General features: G+C 44.4%; 2 protein-coding genes across 2 annotated transcripts in view; both read right to left on the bottom strand.

Moving 5' to 3' along the window:
- Nucleotides 1-5,449: 5,449 nt before the first annotated feature.
- LOC140276890 (NLR family CARD domain-containing protein 3-like) lies at nt 5,450-19,837 on the bottom strand. Its single transcript, XM_072371776.1, has 10 exons — nt 19,771-19,837; nt 19,595-19,665; nt 17,991-18,275; nt 13,542-15,345; nt 13,284-13,448; nt 12,224-12,394; nt 9,317-9,490; nt 8,705-8,866; nt 7,072-7,118; nt 5,450-6,947 (listed from the first exon to the last, which is right to left on the bottom strand). The coding sequence occupies exons 2-10, from the start codon at nt 19,656-19,658 to the stop codon at nt 6,358-6,360; spliced, it is 3,462 nt and encodes a 1,153-aa protein (XP_072227877.1). The 5' UTR covers nt 19,659-19,665; nt 19,771-19,837; the 3' UTR covers nt 5,450-6,357.
- A 1,049-nt stretch (nt 19,838-20,886) lies between these two features.
- Nucleotides 20,887-23,633, bottom strand: part of pspc1 (paraspeckle component 1) — a 32,485-nt gene continuing 29,738 nt past the window's right edge. The window contains exon 9 of the mRNA XM_072371661.1: nt 20,887-21,007. The gene's annotated coding sequence lies outside the window, so the exon portion shown is untranslated. The remainder of the gene's footprint in view (nt 21,008-23,633) is intronic.

The raw sequence follows: 23,633 nt of genomic DNA, 5'->3' as shown, positions 1-23,633 counted from the left end.
GACAGAACATTACCGTGAAACCGAACATTATCGTGGATCAGAGATCAAACATTATCGTGGACCAGAGACAGAACATTACCGTGGACCAGAAATGGAACATTACCGTGAAACCGAACATTATCGTGGACCAGAAACGGAACATTACCGTGAAACAGAAACACAACTATATCGTGGACCAGAGACGGAACATTACCGTGAAACCGAACATTACCGTGGACCAGAGACAGAACATTACCGTGGACCAGAGACAGAACATTACCGTGAAACCGAAACAGAACATTACCGTGAAACCGAAACAGAACATTATCGTGGACATGAAACGGAACATTACCGTGAAACAGAAACACAACATTATCGTGGACCAGAGACAGAACATTACCGTGAAACCGAACATTATCGTGGACCAGAGATCGAACATTATCGTGGACCAGAGACAGAACATTACCGTGGACCAGAGACAGAACATTACCGTGGACCAGAGACAGAACATTACCGTGGACCTTAGACAGAACATTACCGTGGACCAGAGACAGAACATTACCGTGGACCAGAGACAGAACATTATTGTTGACCAGAGACCGAACTTTACCTTGAAACCGAACTTTACCGTGGACCAGAAACGGAACATTACCGTGAAACCGAACATTATCGTGGACCAGAGATCGAACATTACCGTGGACCAGAGACAGAACATTACCGTGGACCAGAGACAGAACATTACTGTGGACCAGAGACCGAACTTTACCGTGAAACAGAACATTATCATGGACCAGAAACGGAACATTACCGTGAAACAGAAACAGAACATTATCGTGGACCAGAAATGGAACATTACCGTGAAACCGAAACAGAACATTATCGTTGACCTGAAACGGAACATTACCGTGGACCAGAGACAGAACATTACCTTGAAACCAAAACAGAACATTATCGTGGACCAGAAACGGAACATTATCGTGGAACAGAGACAGAACATTACCGTGAAACCGAAACAGAACATTATCGTGGACCAGAGACAGAACATTATCGTGGATCAGAGAGAGAACATTATCGTGGACCAGAGACGGAACATTATCGTGGACCAGAGACAGAACATTACCGTGAAACCGAACATTATCGTGGATCAGAGATCAAACATTATCGTGGACCAGAGACAGAACATTACCGTGGACCAGAAATGGAACATTACCGTGAAACCGAACATTATCGTGGACCAGAAACGGAACATTACCGTGAAACAGAAACACAACTATATCGTGGACCAGAGACGGAACATTACCGTGAAACCGAACATTACCGTGGACCAGAGACAGAACATTACCGTGGACCAGAGACAGAACATTACCGTGAAACCGAAACAGAACATTACCGTGAAACCGAAACAGAACATTATCGTGGACATGAAACGGAACATTACCGTGAAACAGAAACACAACATTATCGTGGACCAGAGACAGAACATTACCGTGAAACCGAACATTATCGTGGACCAGAGATCGAACATTATCGTGGACCAGAGACAGAACATTACCGTGGACCAGAAATGGAACATTACCGTGAAACCGAACATTATCGTGGACCAGAGACGGAACATTACCGTGAAACCGAACATTATCGTCGACCAGAAATCGAACATTATCGTGGACCAGAGACAGAACATTACCGTGGACCAGAAATGGAACATTACCGTGAAACCGAACATTACCATGGACCAGATACGGAACATTACTGTGGACCAGAGACGGAACATTACCGTGGACCAGAACATTACCGTGAAACCGAACATTATCGTGGACCAGAGACCGAACATTACCGTGAAACCGGGAGCGGGTGGGAGTGAGCAATATGAACTTTGCCGCGGGCAGAAGCGGGAGGGAGCGGGCGGGAGCGAGCGGGACCTGGCAGAAGCGGGAGGGAGCGGGCGGGAGCGGGAGGGAGTGAACGGGACCGGGCAGGAGCGGGAGGGAGCGGGCGGGAGCGAGCTGGAGCGAGCTGGAGCGAGCGGGACCTGGCAGAAGCGGGAGGGAGCGGGATGGAGCGGGACCGGGAGGGAGCGGGAGGGAATCAACGGGACCGGGCAGGAGCGGGAGGGAGCGGGATGGAGCGGGACCGGGAGGGAGCGGGCGGGAGCGAGCGGGAGCAGGAGCGGGAGGGAGCGAGCGATATGAACTTTGCCGCGGGCAGAAGTGGGAGGGAGCGGGCGGGCGCGAGCGGGAGCGGGAATGGGAGGGATTGAGCAGTATGAACTTTGCCGCGGGCAGAAGCGGGAGGGAGCGGGCGGAAGCGAGCGGGAGCGGGCAGGAGCGGGAGGGAGCGAGCGGGAGCGGGAGTTAAACTGTCACCAAATTTAGACATTTTTAAATCCAGGTTAAAAACATTTCTTTTCTCATTTGTTTGTGCATGAAATCTGCACGATATCTTTAACTTATCCAGACTGTTGCTTGTTTTAATAATTTTAATTTAATTTTATTATCTAATTTCTTTCTTTTTCTTTTTTTCAGAAGATGTTCAAGCAGGTAAACCATTCACAGCAGGAGCGGGCGGGAACGGGAGGGAGCGGGTGGGAGCGAGCAATATGTATATATATATAATATAATATATCAGAATGGAAAGAACAAATGTGTTAAAGTGTTAAATTATTCACCATTGAAATAACTGTTTAGGATGCTGAAAACCAGGGCTTACATGGAAAAACACAACGGGAATACCATTTAATCCCATTTGAATTCACTTACTCTTAATTACTCTTTAGAGAAAAGCACAAACTTACACTTTATCTAAACAGTGTTGAGAGAAGCCGACTCTGCCTGGAACCAGTCAAAGCTCCGCCCACCAGCTGTTCTTCACTACTTACTTCCCTCCTGGTTCATTCTCACCGACAAATTCAGGGAAGCAATCCCTGATTATAAAGATTCAAACTTGGTAATAATGTCTTTGTCGTTTGAGCATCACTCCAAACAATTAGTTGGGAAACTGTTTTTATCACGGAAGGAACATTTCAAAACTCAAGACTGCTGGTGTCAGAAGCTGAACTGGACGCTTCTCGTTTATATACTGTTTAAATAAACCAGCTTTGGACCGTTTTCAGACCGTATAAAATGAGTAATGTCTCCAGAAATCGGTGTCATTTGGTCACCTTACCTCGAGCACACACTCTGGTCAGCACCCGCTGGCGCTCGAGTTCCCATCCTGTCTATAATTGGACCATCCGCCACAATGAGTTCAATTTGGGATACTTTTCTAATAGCGGAAGTGTGCCAAAGTGAACCCTTCATTTACACTCTGCATTTTCGGACCCTTAAACTGTTCAAAAGTGGCCCATTCTTACCGACTTCAGTTTGGGACACTTTTAACTGGTGAAAAGTGTGCCATATTTACTTGCTTCACATTGGGGAACTTTTAAATCCTACAAATTCCCCAGTCTTACTTGCCTCACTTTGGGGGCTAAGGTCCCTGGCCTGGAACACTAAGCCACACTTAAGCACTCCTCCTCGGGCATACAGTCCTGTTGGCACCCGCTGGAGCTCTAGTTCCCATCCTGTCTATAATTGGACCATCCGCCAAAATTAGTCCAATTTGGGACTCTTTTCCAATAGCGGAAGTGTGCCAAAGTGAACCCTTCGTTTACACTGCATTTTCGGACCCTTAAACTGTTCAAAAGTGGCCAATTCTTACAGACTTCAGTTTGGGACACTTTTAACTGGTGAAAAGTGTGCCATATTTACTTGCTTCACTTTCCTACTACACACTCCCGTTGGCACCCGCTGGAGCTCTAGTTCCTTTCCAATGCTTCTCCCCACATCCAGGAGCCAGGCTCCAACTTGGTCCACTTCTGTCAGGAACTTCTTCTTATTTCTTACCTTCAAAGAGAACTGAGGAGTTCGGAGTTGGTACTTTGAACCTTTTTCGCTGCTCTGGAGTTTGTTGGGTTAAAGGGATTTGAGTCGCTAACTGTTCTCTGAACCCGTCTGAACATTTTAACCAGAGACCCTTAATTGTCCCGATCATGCTTGGCTGTGTTGCTGCTTTGGTTTCTGAGTCTCAGGTGGGGCTGAGCAGGTTTCCTGGGGGCGGAGTCTGGATCGCTGCTGCTGTCACACCTGCTTCTCATCTGCCCTCATCAGGTCACCTTTATAGGAGCTGCAGGAGCAACCAGTCTTTGCCAGATTGTCTCACTACCCTTGTTGTAATTAGGCCGACTCCAGTGATCAGGACCTAATAAATGTTATTGATCCATGTTCAGTTCAGCTCTAATGTAACTAATATCTGCTGGAACTGTGAAGGAAGGGGACTCTTCATTGATGGTGATGTGTCGCCCTCTTGTGGTGTAAAGATAAACTGCATGATGTCAGTTTAAACTCCATATTTTTACTGAGCTGCCACAGAAAGGACAGATCTGTCAGAGATGAAGGAAATGTGGAAATATATGCAGAAATATATGAAGAAAAGTGGGAATGTAAATATATATAAGTATAAAACAAGACTTTTTAATGACTTGTCACATACTTAAACCTGTTCAGAGTTTAAATTTGAGCTAAATCGTGTTAATATTTGATGAACTCAGATGTATTTCAGAAACAAACAGCAGACAAAGACACGAGGTGCCAAACATATTGAAGCGTTTCATATTGGCCCAGTTCTTTTTTTACTGCTTATTCTGCTGCAAACTGTCAGCACATCTGATTCTTCTCTTTGGGTTTTACACTAAAATGTGTTTCATCAAATCCTCTAAACTGAAAGCAACTTGTGAGAACTGAAACTCTCTCTGTCCCTCTGAGCCATCTCACCACAGCGATAAACATCCATTTCACTTTTTTTCTTTCCCACCTGTGTGCTACTGAGCTGTAAATAGGGTTTTACTGCCTGGGGATGGAGCCCAAAGCCTCCAAGCAGCTCAGAAGCAGTCTAACACCTGGAGCTAACAGCTCACACACAGTAATCCTGGGAGTTCACTGAAAGCTCAGCTTTAGAAACATTTCTTTGGATGCTGGATTTCTTAAACACTTCCCTTCAGAAACAGACTGATTAAATTCTACCTCCAAACCTTTCCCCTCACTCATGGTGGTGTCAGCAGCTGGTCCCGTTACAGTCACTTCTAGCTCTACAAAGACCAAGCCTGAACGCCGACCCGGAGGCTTTAAAAGCTCCCGTTACAAAGCAGCCCGAAGCGGTGACTTTCCCTCCTGATGGCAGCTGCAGAGAGGATTTCAGTGTTTCCAGCAGCCGGCTGGACTGCGACTCCTCTGTGGGTCGGAAACATGCAGATCGCAGCAACATGTCGACTGTGTCACACTCAGATTTATCTGCCTCTTTAGTTCACATTCTGGTCCTTGTTGGATCTTTCTTTACTCCAACATTACAGCTGCTGGGATATCCAGCTACACAGTTAAACACATTTTATTCACAAATGACCATCAATAGAAATGAAGAAACATTCGTGCTCATTTAGTTCTGCGTTACATTTGCTTTCTGTATTATTACCGTCTGCACATGCACACAAACAGACAAATTAAGCATGTAAATGCATGAAAACCCTGTGATGTCCACATCAGTTCACTTTAAATCATGTGATCACAGCAAACTCTATATTTCACACAACAGTAAATGTTTTCCAACTCTTCCCTCTGAACATGAAACAATCACAGGAGAAAATAAGATGGAAAACTGAGCCAGCTGCTCACTTTAAAGCCTTTATGTCAGATGTTGTCCATCTGCCTGCAGGACATCACCACATTCAGCTTCTACTGCAGAAAAAGCTCATTTTCACACCAGCCTTCACAAACACATGCATGGACTGAGAGAAGGAAGAAGAGTCTCTGCAACATCTGGATCCAAACAGCAGCAGCCAGGAAAACCGGCCGAGACGTTCAGGACCTTTCAGTCCAAAGCAGATGTTGTTAAAGTCTAAATGTTGTTTGTAAAGGATCATTTCAGGCCTCTTTGTGAGCGTTCAACATCAACATCAGGATGAACCCTGGCTGCTCAGCAAACTTCTGCTCATTGGAGCAGAACCAGAGAAGATCTGTCAGCAGGTTGGAAATTCATCTGGGCTGACTGCAGCTCAGTGATTCCTCTCCGATGTCACAGTTTGTCACATGTGCAGCAGACTAACTGCAGCTGACAGCAGCTGAATGGTCTCAGCTGCAGAGAAACACAACATACTGATATTCAGTGTGAAGCTTTGACTGAAAACACAGAAAAACAACATCCTGGAAGAATGGCAGCGTCCATCTTTAAAGGACTGGAAGAGGAAGAAGTTTCCAAGGAATCATTCAGAAGAGTTTCAACCAGAAACTGACTGAATCCATGAATCTGAAAAGGTGTTTCTGAGTGAAAGAGACAGACTGAACTATCTGTTCAACAGTGATTCTCTGACAGGAGGAAACTCTTTGTGCTCAACACAGAGACACAGGAACCAGATAAACTGAACCAGACTGTAAACCCAGGAAGCAGAGGTTCTTCTTCAGTGAATGAGGTGTTGAAGGTGTGGAGGTGGATCAGTGTGTCAGAGGAGACTCTGTAGAAGGACAGAGTGCCAGCAGGACGGTCCACATACACTGCAGCTCTGTGAGAGACAGAGGAGGAGGAGGAGGAGGAGGTAGGTATGATGTCTGTTCCTCTGTTATTGTGCCAGACAGAGTAATGTCCATCACAGCAGATCAGACTCCAGGACTGATCATTGTATCCAAACACACAGTCACTGCCTCCTCCTTTCCTGCTGATTCTTCTGTAACTCACTGATATATAAACTCTTCCGCTCCACTCGACCTCCCAGAAACAGCGACCAGTCAGAACATTTCTGCACAGCAGCTGAGGGCAGTCATCAAATCTGTCTGGATGATCAGGATATGACTGAACCTCCTTCACACATGTCACCTTCCTGTTGTTGTCAGACAGTTTCAGTCTCCTGCTCACTGTGTTTGTGTCGATGGTGAGTCGACAGGAATCTGATGGAGAGAACAAACACAATCCAGCTGCAGTTATTGATCTATCATCTGTTCACTTTGATCAGTGAGTGATGTGACAGTGAAGATGGCTGGATGTCATGAATCAGATGAAGAACACACTTACACTTCCTCAGACCTGGTGTCAGCCATCGTTCTCCAGCAGGCTCCACCCTGAAAGGAGGAAAAGAACTGCTAGATTTTTCAGGACTCCACAACTAGTATCTAGAATGAGCCAGTCACATTCCAGCTTATGCTGGGGGAGTTGTGGAGCACATCCTGCCAATCAGAGCCATATATTCTGGTTCTGTCCCAAACTAAAGACACTCTGGGGAGAGGTCTTTGATGCTCTTAAAGAGCTTTTCCAGCAGGATATACCTCGGGATCCTGCTGTGGCTCTATTAGAAGTGATGACTAAAGGATTGAATGGGGGGGGCAGAGAAACAGCTTTTAAATATATTACTTACAGCAGCACTGAAGTGTGCAACTGTTAGATGGTTGAAACCAGCCCCCCCTTCATATAACAGATGGATCCAGAAGGTTTGGGACCTCTATCAGATGGAGCACATTTGTAAGCCCCAGAACTGTCCTGGTGAAACAGAGGAAGGCTGGATGGAGCAGCATTTTACATTTTAACATTTTACGGAGGAAACAAGCCCTAAATGAAGGAAAAGGAGGAACCAGCCGAGGCTACGATAGGCTGAAGATCCTTTGTGAATACGGCCACTGACCTGTTGATAGACCGGTTCAGAGACTTGTATGAATCTCATTTATCTCAGGGCAGCTTGGATATGAAATCCCTTCACAAGCTATTTAACATATTTAACCCCTTGAAAAACTTCCTGAAACTATGTTCAAAGCAGCAATGCATGAAATGTCTCAGAACTGTACATATTACCCGACAATAAAAGTGCAAAAATACAGAAAAAAACTCTTGGTGGCGCATAATCATCATGCTCACCGATCTCTGGATGGATTGAGCTCAGGCACACAGCGTGATGGCACCCAGGATAACCACAAGATTGCTGCTTCTCTGAGCGAGAGCAGAGCAAAACTCTACGCTTTGGATCCCAGCCGCAGCAACGCCGCAGCAACGCCGCAGCCACAGCCACAACGCAGCCGCAACCACGCCGAAGCCGCAGCCACAGCCACAACGCAGCCGCAACCACGCCGCAGCCAAAGCCAATGCCGCAGCCACGTGACGCTTCAGCTAGCATTAGCACACGGAGGCTAACCGTAACGCTTTGAAGCGGATTAAACTCACTTCGGTAGCTTTTAACCGGCCACCGCTCAGCAGCAGTAAGAGTATTTACGGCTGACTCTATCCAGAGCTCAAGCAGGAGCTTTCTGACGTTATTTTATTCAAGAGCGAACCTTTATCTCTGGTGATGTATAAACGCACAGCTCCGCAGGAAGAGGTTCTAACCCAGGACAGGAAGTAGATGGGTGGAACTGATCGGCGCTAGAAGTGATTTGATTGTTTTGACGTGTCTGATATTTACCACGTGTGCAAAGTTGTTTTGGGAAGTGATAAGAAGTCTGAGAACGAGCAGCTGTGTCGGGGAGTCTCGAGCTAAATCAGGACACTGAGAATAACAGACTCCCCAGTTAGTTTGTCCAGAAGAGGCTCAATAGATACGAACATCCGGGCTTCGTGGCTGCTGATGGGAACATGCAACATCTTCAAGGTCACCAAGAAGCGGCAGATTCTACTTAATGAGAGAAGCACCCACAGTAAGGCAGATTTTAGGGAGTTTTACCTGAGATTGTGTGGATCCTTCAGTGCGGCCCTCAGCAGCTTCACTCCTGAGGCTCCTGGATGGTTGTAGCTCAGGTCCAGCTCTCTCAGATGGGAGGGGTTGGAGGTCACAGCTTTAGCCAGAGAAGCACAGCCTTTCTCTGTGATCAGACATCCTGACAGGCTGCAGGCACACAGAACAACACTCATGGCAGATGGTACACACTATGCAGTCCATGCTCAGCATGGGTATATGTTGCCATTATAAGTGACAGTTCTGCAGATCAGCCTCTAAAGACTGAAACAATGACACTGAGGAATGGAGCGAGAGTCAAGCTGGGTGTGAATTACGGATTTTGACTCATCTACAAACTTTGGCTGGCTGTTAGATTATTACAGCATCCTAGCTGTGGTGAAAATGAAACCAAAGAAAAATCCCACGAGGGAGCTCCCTAATCCATAAAACCCACAGAAAACCCCTTCAACTGGCTGCTCTGAATGTGTCTGTTGGCTTTCAGCTCCAACAGGTCATGAGTATGATTTGACAAAAGACAACAAAAAGATCCTCTTGACAGGTTTTCCGTTGACTTACAGCCGGTTGGAAACCTTACGAAAGACGGGAATCAATCCTGACCTGAGTGCTTCCAGTCTGCAGTTTGGATTCTTCAGTCCAGCAGACACCTGCTTCACTCCTGAATCCTGCAGGTTGTTGTTACTCAGGTCCAGTTCTGTCAGCCTGGAGGACGGGGAGCTGAGAGCTGAGGACAGAGCTGCACATCCTTCATCTGAGAGGTTACAGACGCTCAGCCTGAAGAGACAATTACAGAGAAAAAGAACAGCTGCCATCAGAATTAATCACCTCTAATGCTGAATGTGGACTGAAAGACAGCTTATAGGGAACAGCAGCTTTATAAGCCTGTGATCAGCTTTTAATGCTCTTTTTATTGCTTTTTCAGTTTTTGTAATAAACTTTGTAATTGATTCCATTCAGCATCTCACACACATTTTCCATGTATATGAATCATACAAATACTTACTCCAAATAATACTCCAGGGATCATAAACTTAAATAGATTAAAATTCACAATTAAACTAAAAAAAATGTTCTGCATCAGAGAGTCTAGTTTCCTGAAGTGATGCTAAAGCAGACTTTTCTTGTTTCTTCCTTTTAATTACGCGGCCCAGTCCCTGGACATTCCAAGGAGTAAGTTTCAGTGAACTAGACATGAGAGCCACAGAGCTGGGAAATGATTAAATAACTGTGCTGACTGCGGGGGAATTAAACACAATGCAAGCAGCTGTATGAGAGAATAAACCTCGACTCCAGTCATCCAACAAAAGGAAAATGAAACAAAGAATGGAAACAGCAGCATCCCCCCTCCCCCATCCTGTCCCCGTACACAGGAGCAAACTACCCCAGAAGAAGTCACTGGGCAGACTTAACATAGTCCGAATCCTAGTTCAGCAGGTAGATCACAGGAACAACTGAGAGCCCGGAACAGTGTCCACAGCCCAGGCTGAGCAAAAAAACGCTGAGAGACGCCCCAGAATGATTCAACTATTCTCTCAGAGTCCATGTGGGGGTCCCACAGTGTTCAGGGGGGCTCAGTGTGCATGTAGAGTCCGTCCTTTTCCATCAGAGCTGCTAACGACAGAGATGCAGAAGAAATTACCTCATTTAAGGGCATCCAAGAATGCGGCCGCAGACTCAGGGCTGTCAAAAAGGCGAATTTGCCCTTCGTGGAGACACCGGAGGCGGGCTGGGTCGGCAAATCCACGGGATTTCTTATGAGGATTTCTTATGGAGTTTCTTTAACGCTGCTCTGAGCACAGCCTCTCTTTGTGAATATCGCAGAAACCGGACCAAGACGCTTCTCGGGGGCTTGTCTGGGGCCGGAGCGGGAGCCAGGGCTCGATGGGTGCGTTCAGTCTCCAGCGGGGGATAATCTGCAGGCAGGCCGAGTAAAGCCGCCAATGTTGTCTGGAGACAGTCCGCCAGAGGGATGTTGCCCTCCGCTTTCTCTGGAAGGTTCAGCATTTTTCAGCATTTTTCAGCTTTTTACGACAGTTTCCAGGTCGTCAGTTTTCAGCTGCTTCCCTGTTTTTTCCACGGCGGCTGTGCAGGTGTCATGGCCCCTGCGGCTGTCCTCTGGGGCGGAGACCCGATGCTCGACCTCTTCCATGCGCTTTTCCAGGTCCGTCCCTCGGTCGGAGCCGACAGAGAGCTCTCCACCGAAGTGACAAATACTTTGATTTCCTTCAGAGCATTGGTTGGTTAGCTTAACTCTGAGAAGTTAGCATCACCTTGGTTAGCCTCACCGGGACACATGGGGCCGCTGGTCGAGCAGTTTTCTTCTTAGCGGCGGAAGCCGACGAGGAAAAAACAGGAAACTCTTCATGGTGTTGCGCTCGAGGCATCTGTGAGGTACAGTTCGACCGATGGTACCGAGTTTACATGGAGAAAGTTCCTCATTTATCTGAAGCCTGGAGTGGAGAAAAGTCTCAAGCCCCCATCTTGGTCCGGGTCACGTGACCACCCCCGTGCGGTGGTTTTTAATGCTCAAAGACATCATGAGTGGAACAAGGAGGCCACATGTGGCTGAGCCTTTCCACCTTGGAGCTGCAGCTGATCAGAGACAGTCTCAGAATCTGATTCAAACAGCAGAGGGTTTCATGGGGAACAAACCTGAGGAGCTGATCCCATCAGATCGATGCCGACTTCAGAGCTGCCACCAGGAACAAAGTCTAACATTTCTCAGCACATCGTTCCCTCTGGGATAATGCAGTCATCTCAGTGATGTCTCTCTGATAGATCTCAGTGGGAAGTGTTGGCTGCCTCTAAACTGAGCTAAAGAGATAATCCTGATTTCTGCAGCTGTGACTGGATGGAACTTTTACTGACTTTATAAATGAAGCTTTTTCTAATATTTGGACAGATGACAGACTCACTGTTAAACTCATGAATCAGATTTAAGTGACGTGTGTAACACGGAGTTTTTGGACAGAAACGAGGCAGTTTTTCTGCACTGTGTGGACACAGAGTGGATGCAGATAGATCAACATTTCCTCCTTCAGTCTCTACTCTGACACTCTGGATGCCATATCACTCTGCAGTCAGACCTGTGACAGGTTCAGCTTCATCACTGCACTCCAGACTGTAGAGTGTCCTCTCTGTGGAAACTGCAGATGTGGAACTGATCAGATATGTTCTGCAGACTGACTTCAGTTCCAGGATCCATCAGTAAATCCTGAGCTTCTGGAACTGAATTTAAATACTTTGGTGTCCCTAAACAAGAAGAAGATGGAAAGCAGTAACAAATACAAATCACAGACTTTCTATCAGTGCTGTTAACACTTTCATCTGTTTGGAGAATTATTCTCACTCTGTGCTGAAGATTTCACCCTCTGATATCGTTTCCTTTTGGGATAAATAAAGTATTTTTCATTTCATTCACTGACACATTTTAACTTCTTCTTTTGTAACATCAACTGTGACGACATGAACTCATCCCACTCTGCTGCAGCTTGAACACAGCCTCACCTGAGAGTTTCCAGTTCACAGTTTGGACTCTGCAGCCCAGACAGCAGCTTCACTCCTGAATCCTGCAGGTTGTTGTTACTCAGGCCCAGTTCTGTCAGCCTGTAGGACAGGGAGCTGAGAGCTGAGGACAGAGCTGCAAATCCTTCATCTGAGAGGTTTGAGACGCTCAGCCTGAGGAGAAGATGTTAAATAGTCCTAAATTTAGTCCTATTTAATGAAAACAGTCAAATAAGGGACGATAATGACATGAAGCTGCTCTGCAGCCACAACATCTCTGTAACTTCTAGTTAGGAGTCTCTGAATCTGGTGATATACATTCTGCTTTCATTCTTGGTATTTTATATGGATGTTTTAATGGACTTTAATTACTAATCCACAGCAGAGATGATGAAAAGGTCTCCCATCAGCCACAAATATCTCACTGTACACAGAAACACTATCTGTGATTCATAAAGGCTGATCCACAAATATAGAGATTAATCTGTAGTTTCATGCTTTAAAATGGAAGAAAAACACATGCAGAGAGTAAATTAAAATGTCACATGACTGATCACATGACCGATCAGCTGCTGGATGCAGCAGAGGAGCAGGAGCTGTTCAGCCTCTCATCTTTGCCTCCAAAGTGATTGTGTCTGTTCTGATAACTGCAGTAAAACAGACGACACATGAACAGCCCGACTCACAGTTCAGTTTGGATCCTCCCAACAGTCAAAGCTGAAATCAGCTGGAATGTTCAACTTTCTCATGTTTATCCTGTTATCTGATGAAAACAAGGGCTTTTCTCCAGATTTCACAAGTTAAACAACATGTGTTTGAGGATGGAAATGACACGCTTTAAGAACACTACAACAAATATTCTGAATCATTTCCTGTAACTCTACCAGACTATAAATAAATGTTCCAGCCACAGTTCATGTGTGTGCTGTGCACACTCGATCAGAGGAAAGTGACACAGATCTGGGGGCATTTTACTTTGTGGCTTTTAAAACAGATCTGAAGATGTTTTCAGGTTCTTGCATCACAGAGACTGTATGAAGCTGAAACAGCAGAGAAACCTGACCTGAGAGCTTCCAGGTTACAGTGTGGACTCTGCAGTCCATCAGACAGCTGCTTCACTCCTGAGTCGTAGATCCTCAGGTTCAGTTCTGTCAGGCTGGAGGACGGGGAGCTGAGAGCTGAGGACAGAGCTGCACATCCTTTATCTGAGAGGACACAGCTGCTCAGTCTGAGGAGGGAATAATGAGATAAATCTGTGACTTTCTCTCCTATAAAACCAGCAGCAGTATATTCATACACATCCCTCTATCTCTGCACTTACACAGCTTTGTTGGAGGCTTTGACCACTGGCAGCAGCCTCAGAAGAGCCTCCTCTGAAGCAGAGTATTTATTCAGGTCAAACACATCCAGATGTTCTCCTGATGACAGTAAGATGAAGCCCAGAGCTGACCACTGAGCAGGAGACAGTTTATCTGTGGAGAGACTTCCTGAACTCAGGGCCTGTTGGATCTCCTCCACCAGAGAACGATCATTCAGTTCATTCAGACAGTGGAACAGATTGATGCTTCTCTCTGCAGACACATGCTCACTGATCATCTTCTTGATGTAATCGACTGTCTCCTGATTGGTCTGTGAGCTACTTCCTGTCTGTGAGCTACTTCCTTGCAGTGTCAGCAGGCCTCGTAGGAGCCTCTGATTGGTCTGCAGGGAAAGACCCAGGAGGAAGCGGAGGAACAGGTCCAGGTGTCCATTTGGACTCAGTAAGGCCTTGTTCACAGAACTCTGGTAGAAGAGAGTCTCTTTCAGTGTTTTAGACCTCTGAGACGTCGATTGTTCTCCCATCAGGTTGACTCCAGAGCTGATGAAGGTCAGATGGACATGAAGAGCAGCCAGAAACTCCTGAACACTCAGATGGATGAAGCAGAACACCTTCTCCTGGTACAGCCCTCTCTCCTCTTTAAAGATCTGTGTGAACACTCCTGAGTACACTGAGGCTGCTGAGATATCGATTCCACACTCTGTCAGGTCTGATTCATAGAAGATCAGGTTTCCTTTCTGCAGCTGCTCAAAAGCCAGTTTTCCCAGAGACTCAATCATCTTCCTGCTCTCTGGACTCCAGTGTGGATCTGTCTCAGCTCCTCCATCATACTTGACCTTCTTCACTTTGGCCTGAACCACCAGGAAGTGGATGTACATCTCAGTCAGGGTCTTGGGCAGCTCTCCTCCCTCTCTGGTTTTCAACACATCCTCCAGAACTGTAGCAGTGATCCAGCAGAAGACTGGGATGTGGCACATGATGTGGAGGCTTCGGGATGTCTGGATGTGGGAGATGATGCTGCTGGCCTGCTTCTTATCTCTGAATCTCTTCCTGAAGTACTCCTCCTTCTGTGGGTCAGTGAACCCTCTGACCTCTGTCACCATGCCAACACAGCCAGGAGGGATCTGATTGGCTGCTGCAGGCCGTGTGGTTATCCAGAGGCGAGCAGAGGGAAGCAGGTTCCCCCTGATGAGGTTTGTCAGCAGCACATCCACTGAGGTGGACTCTGTAGCATCAGTCAGGGGCTCCTTGCTGTGGAAGTCCAGAGGAAGTCGACACTCATCCAGACCGTCAAAGATGAACACAACCTGGAACTGTTCAAAGCTGCAGATTCCTGCTGCTTTGGCTTCATTAAAGAATTTATGAACAAGTTCCACCAAGCTGAACTTTTTCTCTTTCAGCACATTCAGCTCTCTGAAAGTGAATGGAAACAGGAGCTGGATGTCCTGGTTGGCTTTGCCTTCAGCCCAGTCCAGAGTGAACTTCTGAGTTAAGACTGTTTTCCCAATGCCAGCCACTCCCTTTGTCATCACTGCTCTGATTGGTTCATCTCTTCCAGGTGGGAGTTTAAAGATGTCTTCTTGTCTGATGGATGTTTCTGCTCTGCCTGCTTTCCTGGATGCTGCTTCAATCTGTCTGACCTCATGTTCATCATTGACCTCTCCAGTTCCCCCCTCTGTGATGTAGAGCTCTGTGTAGATCTGATTCAGAAGGGTTGGGTTTCCTGCTTTAGGAATCCCCTCAAACACACACTGGAACTTCTTCTTCAGAGCAGATTTAAGTTTAGGCTGACACCTGTGAAGAGCCTCTGAAAGACAGAATAAGAGATACAATTATTTTTGTGTCATTAAGCAGTTTATAGTATCAATAAAAAGTAACCAAACTCCATGAAAGGAGTTAAATTGTGTGTTTTGTGATTGTAATGTGCTTTTTTCAAATGTTTGTCTTTTTTATTACTGCAAATGAAGCTGCCGTTTCATCATTTCAGATCAATCTCACAACGTATTATCAGTTTGGGGAAAGAAAGAATGTAGTTATTTTATACATACATATATATATATATATATATATATATATACTGATAACATTCTGTTTAAGTTTACATGTGTAGGACATTACAGACTCCGACCTCGAGTTGGTACGTATTTGAAACTCACAGTAACCAACGTTATTTTATCATATGAATAATCTGTTTCCTCATGTTTTCTTTATACCTTATTTCATGTCTGTGTTATATCATCGTACCATGTGCTGGTTTCAGAACTGTTTGAATGTGTGTTGGGATAAAATAATGGAGAAATGAGTTTTTATCTTATTAAACTTTTAACTTTAGATTAAAAGCCCCATTCACTATGCCTAGAATCTTAAGCATAAAGTTTGCGGACATATCATCGGCTGAGAGTTACGAGCAAAACTCCGCCTTCGCTCATGAAAACTCGGGAACAACGCCAGAAGTGGGCTTATGCTTACATTTACCTTTACCTTACCATACCTTGAAATTCGACATGACAGGCTGAATGAAAGATCAGAAGAAAAGGGTCGAAGCTTTGTTTTTCGTCTTGTTCTGACGCCGTCTTTTGTTTCTCGTGTTCTATGTTTTTCGCTTCGTATCTGTCCAGGCGCTGCAATTGGCCCATCGCTAAGCCCCTCCCAGAATCAGCTTCTGTCCAATCCTACGTTAGCAACCGTAACTATGCACAAGAGGCCAGTCAAGCTTTCGGCAGAAAGCGACATGCAGAAGCGGTGTGCATACGGGATTTGCAAGTCCGACAGTGTTGCTAACGTTAGCTAACCATAGCTTTTTGTGATAACGTTAACAAAGACGTCTCTGTTAAACCTTGAGCCACTGTGTGATATTTAAGCAAAATAAAAACTAACCGATAGAGACAAGTTCTGACATACTGATATATTTTAGCATTTTGTGAAGGGACGCCCTACAACTGACTTCCCAAATCTTGTGGCTTTTTTTCTTTTTTAAATTGGCAAACAGAACGATAGTAAAAGCTAATATAACATTTAATTTAAATTTGAAGAATATATGTTTTTTATTCAAAGTGTCAACATGTGGTGCTTGGCGCTTACAGTGAGAGCGGAGTACGTCTCTCTCCATTTTGAGTTCCTTTTCGTTTAAACTTCGCCAACATTTAATCTAGAGAACGCATATTGGAAACCTTTTTGCTTTCCTTACTTTCCTTTTTGGGAAAACTTGACTGGCGTAGCAAAAGTAACCAAGGGGGCGGGGCTTAGCGAAGGGTCAATCGCTATCACCAAATAGACAAAACAAACTTTTTGTAGACCACGCAACTTTTCTCCCAAATTAATCCTTCTTCCAAAGTCCTTCTGATCGACATCTTGTCCGACACCACTTCGCATAATTCCTGGCATCTTTGGCCGAGAGACACGAGAGACGCGAGACATCACCTTGACGCACTAAGAGCCCGGCAGCTGAGCCAAAGAACCAACACCATCGCCCTAAGGACCGAGAGTAACCGCTTGGGGCATCGCTCTTCAAAACGGATGGTGAAAGAAAAAGGAAAAGCTGTTCGACGAGCGCGTCCGAGAAGCTCCGCAACTCAAAGTAAGATCCAATCTCTGCCGGCCTCGGAAGTGATGTGCCTTTGCTTGGTGTTCAGATAGATGTCGAATTAAAATAACCATTCATTTATCCACCGTAATTAACTCCTATCCGTACTTAGCCATAGACCGTGAGAAGAATTAGAGTTCCCCCATATTTCTCTATTCTCTTGCCTTTACATCAAGTCATCTCCTATAACCATGTATGTAATCTACCGTTAAGTTGTTATTACACCATGTTCTGAGTGCAATTTTAAGGTTCATGTTTCTGTTAATGTTCAATAAATAACCCATATTAGTAACTAGTAGTGGTTGACTGCTTCTCGAGGTAATTTCGGTTAATTCAAGCGAGAACTCCTGAAGCAACACTTTGATAAAGATAAAGAATCCTAATTCTGTTTCCTCCCGACTGACCGGGAGCTGGTACTGCAACGAAGGTCATGAATATTAAATTAATTCAATAGTGAGAACGCTACAGAGGTTAAAGAGGGAATCCAAAAAAGTGCACGTCAAGGCAAAAATGGACCAGCTGGTTGTGTGGCTGAACCATTCGCGATGATCCGTCCTGCACCCACAGAATCACTGTCAGTGCAGGGGTGCATTGCAACGGAAACGGGAACAGGACAGATTAACCCTCCTTATTGACCACATATAGCCTACAACACATAACAACCAACAGCTTCCTGCCTGCCAACAACATCATTTTGCTCTTTACTTTGCGAACAGTGTGCTGAACTAAGGCTAAGCACATGTCACACGTGGTGTTAAAGGGCCCTAAAGGATGACAGCTCTTTGAGAGAAGTTTCAATAATTAATAATCTTGTCAATACAACTGAAAATAAAACTATAAGCCCTTATTACAGAAATTTGTGGCCTTACCTTTTTGTGCCGATGAGCCAGACAACAAACACAGCTGAGAGGAAAGTGTACTATCTAATTTTTGGAGATGTTCCATCATCTTCCTGCAGGCTTCCTCGCCTTTTCTTCTTACATCATCAATGAGTCTTCGTGCCTTATCTGCTCTGCTCGGGTTCTCCTCGATTATTGCTTCTTTCTCCAAATCATTGAAGACACCATCTGCTAAGAGGGCATCGAGCAGCTGCTTGAGGATTTCTGCTGGCAGCCTATCCACAAACTCCAGACGTATTCTGTTGAGTTCGCTCTCTGCAAGATGTCACAGACATAAACACGAATCTCACTTCTCAGTAAATGTTGTTGAAATGTAGAAATAATGCGTCTGAATCATGACTGCTTCAGGGGTTCATGTACATTTTGAAAGCTGACGGTCAGTGATGGATGATGTCATCAGCTAGCTTTCATTGTGCTTCTGTGTGCAATGAGAACAGATTTTTTGACAGAAAACATTTTAAATGTAATGAAATGTATGTTCTTTACAGATCGAGGTCCAGAATTTTGCATCAGAACTAATGGATGGTTCTTGTTGACATTCTTTTGAAAGTGTCTACTTTGAGTTTTCTGTCATTTGCTCATTTTGAAGAGACGGTTTTGTTGATAAGGGGATATCATACAGCTGTATACCTGTATATCTGTGTGGAAGATTTCCCACAAAGTGTTTCTTCCTGACACCACACACCCAAACCAAGTGGGCCAATGGGACCAGAGTGTTAATGTAAACATGTTCATGATATAAAAGGTTGAACGTCAAGGTATTCCAAAAATTGGGGTAAATGTGGTTCTTGTGATTTTATGAACCTTCCAGGCTGTCAGAGTCATTGCTGTTGTCCGTGTTTCAGAACAAAGATTTCTTGATCAGAAATGGTTTGTTCTATGTTCAACCAGATGGTTTTTGATGGATGGATCCGTTTGAAGATAAATTAAAGCTAAAAGGCAGTGATGGAGATCTGAAGCATTTTCAAAATAAACACAATTAGAAATAAAACTTTTTCAGATTTTTGTTTCCAAAACCCAACTAAAATCTTGTATAAGTTGTGCAGAGTTCATATCTATGTGCCATTAATATCCTGACAGCTGCACACAAAGCTCTGAACCTAATGAGTTCTGACATATCCTCTCTGATATAAAGGCTGATGTGTTCAATCAGACATCAGCAGGATAGAACAGGCTCCTTTACTTGTTTCTTGTTATTCTGGACCAGACATCGCCCAAAAACTCATCTACAATCTGTTCAATGATGGCATCACACCGATGGCAGCCTGCAGAGATCTTTAAATTAAAGGAATCTAAATGACGTAAGACTGTTGTGAGGTGCTTATCACCATGGTAACTGCCGTTTTTCCTTTAATGTCAGAGCTGTGACTGACAGGTGACCCGTGGGGTGTTGAACCCTGCACCTCTTCCCCACTGCTGCAGTTGTATTAAGGGTTTATAACGTAGTTAAAGTCGAACAGTCACTGCTAACTGAAGGACCCACGCAGAAACAGCCAGAGCTGGGATTGGTCAGTTTGAGCATCATGTGTGTCTGCCTCACTGATGTTTCCATGCAGAAACTGTTAGACTCCTACCTGCTGAAGGTGGTGGAGCTGCCTGGGGTGGAGGGTCGTCCACGTGCTCCACAGGTGTCTCCATCTTTGCTCTAAAAAATAAAAAGAAGTTGGAAAGTTCTCTGTAATGCAGCAAAAACTAATAAAACTGATGCAAAAGTAAATCACAAAGTACGTAACAAGAGTTCAAACATCACCGTGAATCTAATCTGAGTAAATTTCAGCTTCAGTTTACTTCAGAGGCTGTCTTTCAACAGCTGAATGTACCAGTATGTATGCAGTACAGACTCTAGTTTTGGCACGACCGGTGGTTCATATTCAGGTTGAAGTCTGGATGTGATTGCTGCTGCTGGTTCAGATACTTTGGGCTCCTATTTAGCACAAGCTAGTGGTTTTAGTGTCCTCACACTGATCCATGCTGCTGGATTCACATCAGCTCACACACTTTCTGCCTTCAGCTGCAGAGGAAACAGTCAAAGAGTAAAAAATCTCTTCAATAATTTGTCCAAGTAAATCACAACTTTTATGTTCTTTACAGATCGAGGTCCAGAATTTGGCATCAGAACTAATGGATGGTTCTTGTTGACATTCTTTTGAAAGTGTCTACTTTGAGCTTCCTGTCATTTGCACATTTTGAAGAGACGGTTTTGTTGATAAGGGGATATCATACAGCTGTATACCTGTATATCTGTGTGGAAGATTTCCCACAAAGTGTTTCTTCCTGACACCACACACCCAAACCAAGTGGGCCAATGGGACCAGAGTGTTAATGTAAACATGTTCATGATATAAAAGGTTGAACGTCAAGGTATTCCAAAAATTGGGGTAAATTTGGTTAGAAATGCATCCTGCAGGAACACTGCAGACTGTCAGGAACCACCAGGGGGCGCTCACTGCTCTCTGTTAAATATTATTCACCCACTGATGAGCCCACACAGAGGCTCCAGACACACCTGAGTTCTGATCCTCCATAAAACAGGTGGAGGATCAGAGTCCAACAGGATCAGAGTCCAGGATTAATCTGGATCTCATATCAGGACTCAGAGTTTTATTGTGTTCAGAGAGCAGAGATGAACAGAGTGTGAGTGAACAGCACATTCCAGTCAGAGCTGGTCTGTTGGAGGAGAAAACAGCAGCAGGCTGAGTGGGAAACATTTCATGTTGGTAACAAGCTGCAGCTCCTCATCAACACACTGATTGTTGCCGTTTACTCTCACCTCACATGACTTGTGTCTCATCAGCTGAGGAAATCTCTCTCTGCTCGGAGACTTTGTTAAATTAATCAAAGTGTCACTTACTCTGCTTCTTCCACGAACTTCTTCCCTCTGCAGCTCTCTGCTGTCCGGACCGGGTCTGTGTGGAAGAAGAGGAAATCCTCGGCTTCTTCTCTGACATCAGTCCTCTGTGTCTGCAGGCTGCCGTCACTCTGAAGCTCTGAAAGCATAAAAGAGTCTTAAAGCGATCAGAGGTCAGCTGCTGCAGCTTTATATGACTTTAATTCATCAATAATTAACCTGCAGAGCAAACAGTTTAAACAGAGCTGAAGCCTTCAGTCCAATCACTGATCAGCACCAATCAAACTTGTGCATAAACACGCTCACCGGCCGCTTCATTGGGCTTAATATTACTGAGTTGGACCATTTCTTTGCCTTCAGAACTGCTTTAATTCTTCGTGGCGTAGATTCAACACAGTGTTGGAAACACTCCTGAGGTTTTGGTCGTAGGCAGAGTTTCAGATTCTTGCCAGAGAGGGCAAAGAAACATCCGTCTAACAGCCATACTGGAGCTCTGAGCCAACCGCACTGTGTGAAGCATATATAGCAGAGCTTTAGAACTCGCTTAGGGCGCAACATCATGGGGCAAATATTCTTTTTGTGCCCCTCACAAGCGCACGCTCATGCACACTCATGCACGCCCAGCCACTGGAGAACTGCTGTTGTCACCATGTAACCGGCCACACACTCATCCTGCAAACCGGCGCACGAACAGCGGCTTCATCTGCGAGAATTGGGTTTTCCTAGAAATGAGGTCAAAAGGAGCTGAGATAGCAAGGAGAGCCGGGCTGAAGAAGAAAGTACCACGAGAAAGAGAGGGAAATGGAGACAAGACAAGATGGAAAGAAGGTGTCAATGAGCTCAGTAAGAAAGAAATGGAGAGAGGCAAAAAGAAAAGCCAGAACCAGAAACAGGGCCAGTGCTTTGCTACAGTCAGACACCAACTCCCCTGCAGCTGCTGAAACTCCTGAACATCAGCCTGAGCATCTTTATTCAGTGACACTTTTTAAACATCATTTTCTTTAGTTTTATTGCATTTTGGAGGCCATTCAACAACATTTCACAGCCTGTCATATTCATGTTTTATGAAAATAAACAAGTTCATTTCAGATTATTAAAACCTTTTGTGTGATTCCTTTATAAATAAATGAGGGCCAAATAGAATTGTTTGAAAGTTTGACCAGATATCTTTGTTGGTAGATTTTATTTGGAAAAGAAAGTGCAAAATTTCACAGATTTTATAGAGAAACAAAGAGTTTGCCATAATTTAATTAATATTCAAATACTTTTCCCATTAAATATATTGCTAAAAAAGGAACTAAAAAGCTTTATAAAAATGTACATTTTATAATCACGATGTAATCAAAATGTCTTCATTTTGCTTTGAATGTGTCCATGACAGGGTGGACATATTTCAATGTTTTCATGTACTTTGTTTGCTTGCATTTTATTTATAAAAGGTTTGGGAGCTTGACCAACATGTATTTCTAACAGAATAACATCTACTTAATACAACGAATATGAAGTTTTTTTTAATATGTGAAGGTCTTTCTTTTAAAATATTACAATTATGCACAGCTAATTTAAAGTGAGTGTTATTATGAGAAATAGCTCACAGCGTGACCTCAGCCTACTTCTCATTTATTTCCAGACAGCTCACTTTTTTGTCACTGTTGAAGCTTGTGAATATATTTCAAATACAGCAAACTATGTTTATCTTTCACCAGTGTAGCGACCTGTTGTTGGACCTGACTTATCATTTATTCTGAAGTCAAAATCTGAACATATACCGAGACTACAAAGCCAGTTTTTGCAAAATAACTTAATTTGTCTAGTTTTTGTTGGGATAAAAGAGCCTTTTTCTTTCTCAAGATCACATAATATCATGAGGAAATGAGCTTCAGAGTCTCAGAAACATGTTAACACACAACTTTGTTACCGTTTTAACAGCTGTGATGGAGCTATAGCGTTCGGTCAGCACATGCACGTGTAACTCTGTTTGCTGCGCAGACTTTAGTAAATATCTGCTGGGTAAAGATGGAGTTTAACCAACTCCCCCGAGCATCTCTGCAGCTTGTTTTCCACTGAGCCTTATATCTCATCAGTGACCAGTTTAAGTAAGAAACCTCTCTGCTTTTGTACCTGTTGCTTCAGTGGGTTCATTACAGATGAGAATTTGTCCTCAAAGTTACAACAATTCCTCCAAGTGAAGCTCGTTTTTAACTCCAACATTCATCAATAATCGTTTATGTATTTACCTCTAGGTAAACCAACACCATCTCATTGATCCTGAGGTGCTCACTGCCCTCTGGTGGCCACGCTGAGTCACTACAACCAAACACCAGAATTACGCTGTAAGAGATGTGGTCAAAGGTGAACCCGGTAAAAAAGAGGTACTCTGAAAATAATAATCAGAATGGAAAGAACAAATGTGTTAAAGTGTTAAATTATTCACCATTAAAATAACTATTTAGGATGCTGAAAACCAGGGTTTTCATGGAAAAACACAACGGTAATACCATTTAATCCCATTTGAATTCACTTACTCTTAATCACTCTTTAGAGAAAAGCACAAACTTACACTTTATCTAAACAGTGTTGAGAGAAGCCGACTCTGCCTGGAACCAGTCAAAGCTCCGCCCACCAGCTGTTCTTCACTGCTTACTTCCCTCCTGGTTCATGACAAATTCAGGGAAGCAATCCCTGATTATAAAGATTACCACTTGGTAATAATGTCTTGTTTTTATCACGGAAAGAACATTTCAAAACTCAAGACTGCTGGTGTC

This window comes from Leuresthes tenuis, unplaced genomic scaffold (assembly GCF_036924035.1).
Source record: "Leuresthes tenuis unplaced genomic scaffold, fLeuTen1.0.hap1 SCAF_1, whole genome shotgun sequence".
NCBI lineage: Eukaryota > Metazoa > Chordata > Actinopteri > Atheriniformes > Atherinopsidae > Leuresthes > Leuresthes tenuis.
This window is presented reverse-complemented; position numbering and strand designations above follow the sequence as displayed.